This window comes from Macadamia integrifolia, unplaced genomic scaffold (assembly GCF_013358625.1).
Source record: "Macadamia integrifolia cultivar HAES 741 unplaced genomic scaffold, SCU_Mint_v3 scaffold1075, whole genome shotgun sequence".
Lineage (NCBI taxonomy): Eukaryota > Viridiplantae > Streptophyta > Magnoliopsida > Proteales > Proteaceae > Macadamia > Macadamia integrifolia.
Window position 1 is genome coordinate 69,702 of NW_024868076.1, and position 8,497 is coordinate 78,198.

General features: G+C 37.8%; 1 protein-coding gene across 1 annotated transcript in view; it reads left to right on the plus strand.

Annotated features, from left to right (window-relative positions):
• LOC122062576 overlaps positions 1-7,612 on the plus strand; it is a 9,401-nt gene extending 1,789 nt beyond the window's left edge. The window contains exons 5-10 of the mRNA XM_042626197.1: positions 2,284-2,346; positions 2,451-2,543; positions 2,667-2,828; positions 3,478-3,569; positions 4,601-4,770; positions 6,970-7,612. Of these exons, the coding sequence (XP_042482131.1) occupies positions 2,284-2,346; positions 2,451-2,543; positions 2,667-2,828; positions 3,478-3,569; positions 4,601-4,770; positions 6,970-7,289 (900 nt within the window). The 3' untranslated portion in view covers positions 7,290-7,612. The remainder of the gene's footprint in view (positions 1-2,283; positions 2,347-2,450; positions 2,544-2,666; positions 2,829-3,477; positions 3,570-4,600; positions 4,771-6,969) is intronic.
• The last annotated feature ends 885 nt before the right edge of the window (positions 7,613-8,497 follow it).

Here is an 8,497-nt window from a genome sequence, read left to right on the forward strand (position 1 = left end):
CCCCCCCAAAAAAAAAAATATATATATATATATATAGATATATATTAGCTGAAACATAAAACATAAATGCTGACCTATGGGCCTTAACTTTCAGCGAAGGTTGATGTTTACTTAATTTATTTGATAGTTATTAATGAAATGGCAGGAATTTGGATTCTCAAGATTCAAACTTACTTTTTAAACTAAGCCTAATGTTTATTCGTATGTCATTATAAACCTTTAAAAAAAATCATCTGCACTGTAGGCGTAATTAATCAACTCTTTAGATCATGACGTTCGTAATCTAACATTTTTATTAGAGAATGAAGCCCATTCTCCATTACCAGATTTGGTATCTAGGCTGTATCCCTTCATGAGTGTTCCATCCATTTCTGATGTGTGTGTACTGAGTTTGTATTTCAGAGACATTTTCTAATATGTTTTTCATTCAATGCCACCCGGAGGAAACCGCATTCTTTCAGTTTCCCTAAATGTGTCTCCTAGGAAATGCTTGTTGCACTGGAAAATGATTTTCTGGGAAACCATATCCTCTATTGAAAATTTGAAATGATTGTGTCTTGCCTTGGGAGGACCACAGATGATTAGTGTTTGCTACCTCTACTATTGTTGTAGAAGGAGTAAAACTGAAAATTAGTGGCCTCCCACCCCCTTCTCTTAGAAAACTGCCTGCTCAGTAAAATAAAGATCCCCTGTTTATCTCCTAAAATTAGGTTCAATACGAATACCGAAAGGTGGAGGATTAAAAAAATACACGCCTTTGAAAGTGAGGGAGATATATCTGGAGACTACCCAATTACTAGGAAAGGGGCCATCTGGTTGAAATATTTGTCCATGTTCTATTGGTGATGACATCAGTTTCTAATGGAAGGACCATAAAAATAAGCAAAACAACAGGCTAATGAATGAAAAGGCTTATGGTCTGGTGTTATTGACAATTCAATTCCCAAGAAGCTGTCCCTAGGGAGAAAAAATGATCATTGATACTGTTGAGCCTTGATCTTCAATCTGACACTAGAAAGAACATAAAAAAGAAAAACAAAAGGGAAAAGAGAAGTTGAACTATAAATCATTAATGAACTTCCTTTTTTTGTTAATTTAGGATGGGGACCAAATAAATTGATTCGTGTCTATATTCTGAGCTTAAATGAGAGAAGAAAAGAGTATATCCTCTGGATTCATAACTCCGATCAAACGTTTTGTTGTTGTGGTCTAAATCCTGCCGTAGAATGTATTATTATTTGAGCTGGCAAAGGATTTCTATCACGTTTTGCACAGGTGAACTATTCCATTTCTGCTTATGATGCGGAATGGTAGAGATCAGTTTGCATTGTTTTTTAAGGGGAAAAAATAATTGTCTATAACATGATGAATGTCCTCGCAATACTAATTTTGGAGATTTAAAATAAGGGAGAGGGTTCCCTAAAAGGCAATGTGGCCCCTGCCCCAGTTGGGGGGGGGGGGGGAATTGGAGTGCGTGCAGAATAATCAACAGGGGCAGAATTTCCACCTTTCATGATGGGTGGGGTGGTCATTTTGCCCTGTCTTTGTCTGGGCACCAGGGCCATGCTGCCTTTTAGGCTTCTTTTTCCCTTAAAATAAAATATGATTACTAATAGCTGAGGGGTTTGTCATTCATGCATGTTTGGGGAGTGGAGAAAATTTGCTCTACTTTGACATTCAGTGACAGAAAAATCCATTAATTAATGAAACCTGATCTGGTATATTTGCTTAAGTCACTGCCTAGGTGATCTTGGCTGTCACTGCATTGAAACTGTTAAAACATCGAGTCTGAGGTCTAATGTTTGATTGTCTTAAGGGTGCATCCTGTCTGTGCTAGATGTAGTTAAATATGTGCGATGTTTTCTCATCATTGGTTTGCTTCCTTGCCTTCGGGAATTCAGAACCTGCAATGAGCCCTGTAGGCTATGTTTGGTTGTCAAGAAAAGAAAAGAAAAAAAGAATTTGAGGAGAGAGATAGACACATAAATCAATCAATCATGTCTATCTCTCTCCTCAAATTCAAATTTTTTTGAATTTTTTCTTTTCTTTTCATTTCATGACAACCGAACATAGCCTTGGAGAGCCAAGCGGAGAAGAAGAAGATCTAATGCATTTGCTTACTCATTTGGCATTTTTGCCCCCCTCTACAATGTCATGGCTCTCTTATACATTTGCTTTCTATATTGCTATGACGCTATGCTTTTTGCATTATTACATACAAGTCACAATTTTTATCTTAGTAATACCATCTCCTCAGGTGTTGCCTTTTGTATTGGTTTGTAGGGTATGAAGTTACTACCAACCAGCAGGAAAAATGTTCTCTACCTTGCTGTATATGGATCAGTGGTAAGATTTCTATATTAATTCACAGTGCTAGAATCTTGCTTAATATCTCATTTGGTGTCATAAAATTTTGGCTGAATGACCTTACACTCAACTGATATTTTCAGCTCAGTTTTGGATCTTTCCTTGTGCACTACTTCTCAATGATGGTCAGTTCCATTCTTGTGAGTTTTGGGCTTAGCCAAGATATGCATAACCCTGTAAGTCTTCTGTCCACTATCATTGAGTTACAGCTTGCTGGTTACGACCTCTCATTTGTTTCATTGGTTTCCTCTCATCCACAAGTAATTGCTTATCATTTTTCGTCATGGTTTTGATGACAGGTTTCTGTATTGGTATTAGTAGGACTTGTCCTTGCAGGAGCAGCACTAGGGTACTGGATTGTGCGGAAATTTGTAATTTCGGAAGATGGAACTGTTGATGTTGGTATAGCTGAGTTTGTGAAGTGGGCAATGCGCGTTATGGCAATGACATCTGTTTTACTGGTAGAATACCTCTTTCAAATCCGTGCTGTTTGAGACTGATAATTGATTTTGAAAGTTTAAAGGCTTTTATACAATCATAGTTGTCAAGTTGTCACCTAGGCATCCAGCTCTTTCTTGGGTCCAAGGCAACAGCACACCTTGTTGTCACTTCATGAGTTTACATTGATTTATGTTTATTACTTTATTTTTCCTGAAAAATATAATATATTTTATGTCTTATATTTTGTCTATTATATATTGATTTTCTCATATTAGGTCATTACTAGCATAATTATATCATATTGCATTGCAATGGATTCTGAAAAATATAATATATTTTATGTCTTATATTATTGCTATATCATATAGTCATATACTGCATGCCTAGGGCTTGGATTTGGTACCTGGCATTGTTTTGGGGCCCTTCAGCATGAGTTCAAGTCGAACCTGAGGTTGTAATGCCTGTGTATCAGACTATCAGTCTAGAACTTCAGATTGGTTGGAAGGTAACACATGCTGAACTGTTGGTTCATGTTAGTTAGTTACCAAGGAAGAGAAACTACTAGACTTGTTTTTATATGGTGGTTTCTTTTGTAGGCATACATGGTTGTTATGTTGCTCTCAATAATTTTTGGTGATTCAAAGATTCTGATCATGTCTTCTTTATCAGAGCACACTGGATACTCCTCTGGCAATGGTGGCAATGGCTTCTTCTTGGGCTCTATCTCTTATTATATCTTCTTTCAAGTGGCAACGATTGACGTAAGTTTGTTATGACTGACATTTCTATCTTCCCCTTTCCTTTCCCTTTAATTAATCAGGTTGATGCATTCATATGGTATATCATTAGATATACTGATCACATAGTTGTACCTATATGGGTGACAACTACTTGGTTGCTTGTCATTTCCATTGCTCTTAATCAGCACACCTTGGGTTTGAACTCTGGTAGGCTAAGCTGTGTTTTTGAAACCCAGGCAAAACCTAGGCCCAGCCCAAGTTCACCTATGCCAGCACAAGCCTGGCCCAGCCCAAATGTGCCATCCCAAAACATATAAATATATTCATTGAAGTGAGGTGAAGGAAGGATTCTAACCTTTGATCTTTGGGATAATAGTCTATGGAGCAAACCGTTGCAGCACACAGAGAGATACATGCATATGAGTGCAATAAAAATGCATGTGAACGGGCTTGGGCCAGGCTGGGCTGACCTCGGGTTTGGAGAAATCAACCCTAGCCCGGCTGATGAACTGGAAATCCCCGCCCTAGCCCAGAAAACGTCGGACAAGCTCAAGTGTCCATGCACACTTATGGAATTCTCACCCAGGATTGACCGATTGGATGATATTGAGCATCCAATCTATCAATATAATTTTTACGATAAGAAGGAGAATACACTGATTGGGTGAATTCCCCCTACTATTATCATGGGGTTTTTTATTTATTTTTTTTTTTTTGGGGGGGGGGGGGTCGGTGGGGTTTGGGTGATTAAATAATTATGACACTTAATCAAGGAAGAAAATAGAAAGTGCCATATAAAAGAACGGAGGTCCAAGAGGAAAAGAATGCTTCAAGAGTTTACCTAGTACTATAGACATACTAAACTCAAAACCTTGACTGTATGGATCACAAAGGGAATGCAGTCCCATTTGTGGTGGAAAGATTCGTTAAACACTATTTTTTAGCCTCCTGTTTGTCACTTGCCATGGTGTGGTTAAAACCCATTTACTTCATTTCTTGCCAAAATTCAAAATGTTCATAATAACATAGTGTAATATTATTTTTTCATGCAGGAAGCAATCACATACTGGGAATGGGGGCTTGTGGTCAAGAAGGGCGAAACACACGCCTCCAAGTCACAATCGTGCTGAATTCCTAAGGAGGTCTGCCAAGATGGACTCTCAAAGGGCATTGTGGAATAGCCCGAAGAGATCATTTGCTTGGTCTGATTCTCCCACTAAAGGTAAACTTTGGTCTCTTAATTCGTGTAAATGTGCTTGCATGATGCCATGATTGCATCTCTTAATTCCGATGAAATCATTTGCTTTCTTTCTTTTGCAACTTATACCTTTCTGGAACTTACAGAAGGCTTTGATGCATGTAACTTAATCTCAGTCAAAACTGATCAAAATTTCCGAGTAGTCTCAGTTTTGGGTCCCGCTGAAACAAAACCAAGTGTTGAAACCTCGAAACGAGAACAGGCACGTCTCAGTTTTGTGCCCTACTGAAACCAGGTCCGAAACTGTGATCTGGATCCTTGCTTCAATGTGAACTAAAGAATGAGTATCACTTTATTAGTTGGACAATTGATAAACCATTTTAAGCAGCTTATCATGGATGGCATAGAAGTCCATGGATATGCACCCTCCAACTAAAAAGGATATGTGTCGACTGCTTGATAAATACTTGTATCAATAAAATACATTAAGAATACATATTTTGACAATTACGTATCTATTATGGATGTGTAAAGTATGATAGCACGTACAACAGCTTGAGCTACATTTGTTGAGAACCACATCACCTAGGTGTAAGTCATGCTCATAATATTTTAGGGGGACAGCTAGCTGGTATGCCAGGAGTTATGGCAAGCTGGTTGGGGACCCTTGAAAACACAAATATCGCTGGAAAGAGTCATTAAATCACCTGGAACCATGAACCTTCAAATAAAAAACTTAGAACTGAACCCATAAATTTGAAACTTGGACGTTGAAACAATAGTGTCTTAAACTTAAACCATGGTCCGTGAAACCTGTAGCCTATAACCATTTTAATTCCATAAACTCGTTAGCCCAACTACTATGAAATTATGGTTTGCAATATAAAAGAAATGAAGTTGATAAAGATGGCAATTGGTAAGACAAATAAAATGAAAGTTTAGATTGAATGGCATCATCTCATAATTGTCAGGCCTAAGGCCTGGATACCCGTCGTTGGCAAAAAAAAATCATCTCATAATTTATCATTACCTTGAATTTATACTTATGATACCACTTGATAAATTAGGAACTTCTGTCGTCCCTTTCAATATTTCTTTCATGGACTGAAGGTCAGATACCTACTAGAGAAAAGGGATGCAAGCCCAGCAGTATATGTGGAGTTCAGTTCTAGTACCTGCATACCAATTGGGAAAATCCAAACTGTTGAATGGAAAAAGGCACCATTTATTGGTCATGTGTAAAGTTTGGGGCTCTAATCAATCATATGGTGCAACAGTGAATTGCAAGTTTTCTCAGTATTTATGATGGTTCTGATTGCTCACAAATGTGCTTTTCCACCAATTTTCTGTTCTTTTTTTGCTGATATCAACATAGGCTAGATAAGGGGATCTTTACCTTTCTACCCATATTGTAGGGCTTTAAAGAGCACTCCAGGGGTGCCATCAATCTAGGATTTAGTTTGATCAGAGCTTATCATCTGCTGTTGTGAGTCTTGTGACAAAATCTCCCAAATGTTGATTATAGGTTTTTCAAATTTATACCATTTTCTCTATTGACTACAATTTTTTTTTTTTTTTTTTTTTTTTTGTTTTTGAGTTTAACAGTTTATGATCATTGACCAGAATCTGACCTTCATCGGATAAGGTTGATTTTGGACCTTATTGTAGACCTAATTATGTTTTAGGGCTTTCTTGAGATCCTATTAAAGGGGTGTGTAATCTGAATCTAGGGTTCATTTTACCTAGCCCCCTCCAATAAATCTCATTGATGGTTTATACATTAGAAAATTTTCCTATGTTAGAGGCCTAGTACATTTTTCTGACACAATAGGTATATGCTTCTGCCCTACTTCTTCATCTTGATACAGGCTGGTACGGTTTACTAATTTCAGCTTTGTAATCCTATTGATACTAGCCAGTCAGCATTTAGCTTGAAAAGCATTCATCTTCATAGCTATACATGCATTTGAACTAGTATCGCTGTTGGTTCATCGCACTTGGCCATCCCCTAAGAAACCATTTTTAGTATTTTATTTTATTTATTTATATATTTATTTTAACTCGGCTTTATCTTGTTCTTAAAAGTGATGGGTGTACTCATCCTTTGGCATCCCCAAAGAAACCACTCTTATTACCTATTATTTTTCTCTTTACTTTGTCTTGCTCTTAAAGGGAGGGGTACTCATCCTTTATTTTTTTCTTGGTTGCGTCTTCTGGTTGCAGGTTTGGTTTTATCACATCCTGTTAAGGGATCACCAGCATGCCAGCAGGACCGGGACTACTATTCAACCTACCACAGTGTGCCAACCCGTAAGAGGTTCTCAAAGAAGGAATACGAAGATTTTACGAGTGAATCTACTAGGAAAGGCATTGCCGAGTTGGCATCCTCGCCGGACTTCACTAATTGGGTCATTGAAAATGCTGGCCGAATGCAACTCCTTCCAGATGACAGCTCAGATGACAGTATGGAGAGTGGATTAGGTTCTTCGGAAGAGAATGTTGCAGAGGGTGGCAGTAGGCTTAACCCTTTCAATTGGTACTAACCTGAGGATTAACCATGTTGGTAGCATCGATGACCTGTTCCCTTGGAGGAGAATGAGATTATTATCATTGAGGGCTTTCATGTTGGGCATAAACTAATTATTCCTTTGGTTACCCACTTGAATAGGGTAAAATCACTGATGGTCTCCTCTGAGATGATCTGTAATGTAGCAGTTGTTGCAGTTTAGAATACTGCCTTTTTAATTTATTAGGTGATGGATGATTTGTCATGTCAATGTTACTAACAGCCGGCATCATCTGGCAATTTTGTAAAAAAACAAACAGGTCCTAGTGTCACATGAAATGAAAGGGTGCTTTCTTGATATATTTCTTCTTTATTGAGCTCCCCAAGCAGATAATTTATCCTGCAAATTTTTGATAAGAACATCCAAAAATGGATTTTGTCACAACCTGTTAAACAGTAAAAGAGGATTGCATTCATGACCTTTATGTTCTTCTCTTGTAACAAAAGCAACTCAGTGCACAAGGCTCCCACTATTGCAGTGTCTGAAAGGGGCAAGTGTATATAGTCTTACCTCTTATTTCACAGAAGAGGCTGTTTTCAAGTTTTGAACTTGTGATCAACATGTTACAATAGTGCAATTTAGCTGTTGTGCCACAAGCTCGCCCACTATTTTAACATTTTAGCTAAAACAGCATTGTTCTCTAGCCTTTGTGGCTGTGATGCCCGTTGTCTTGGGATAAGGAAACGGAGCAGCCATCACGGGTGTTGATCGTGAGATCTAAACTTATGCTTAACATCAATAAAATAAGGTGACAGTGACATAGCCTCATCCATTTACTTATATACATATATACAAGAAACCCTTTCAAAGTACGCAATTAAGCTCTCAATTATTTCACATTTCGATTACAATTATATCATTGATACCCTTCTTACATAAACTCCCCAAAACCCTGGTTATTTTCACTATATAGAAACTCATTTGTTATAATTACACATTACTTGCCCAACCGCTAGTATATCTTCTAATCTGGTCCATGCTTCACCTAGTGAATCCGCCACCAATCTAGGATAAGGTCACGCTAAAAGATGAATCCGCAGAGGGGTGAGCTACAATAGCCCAGTGAGAATAACTAACGTCATTCATAACATTATATACAGACATAGAACACACGCCCAAATAATCACACCAAAGGACACACATAAACACAATTTCAAGCAACACCAATCCACAATTTCCTTCAA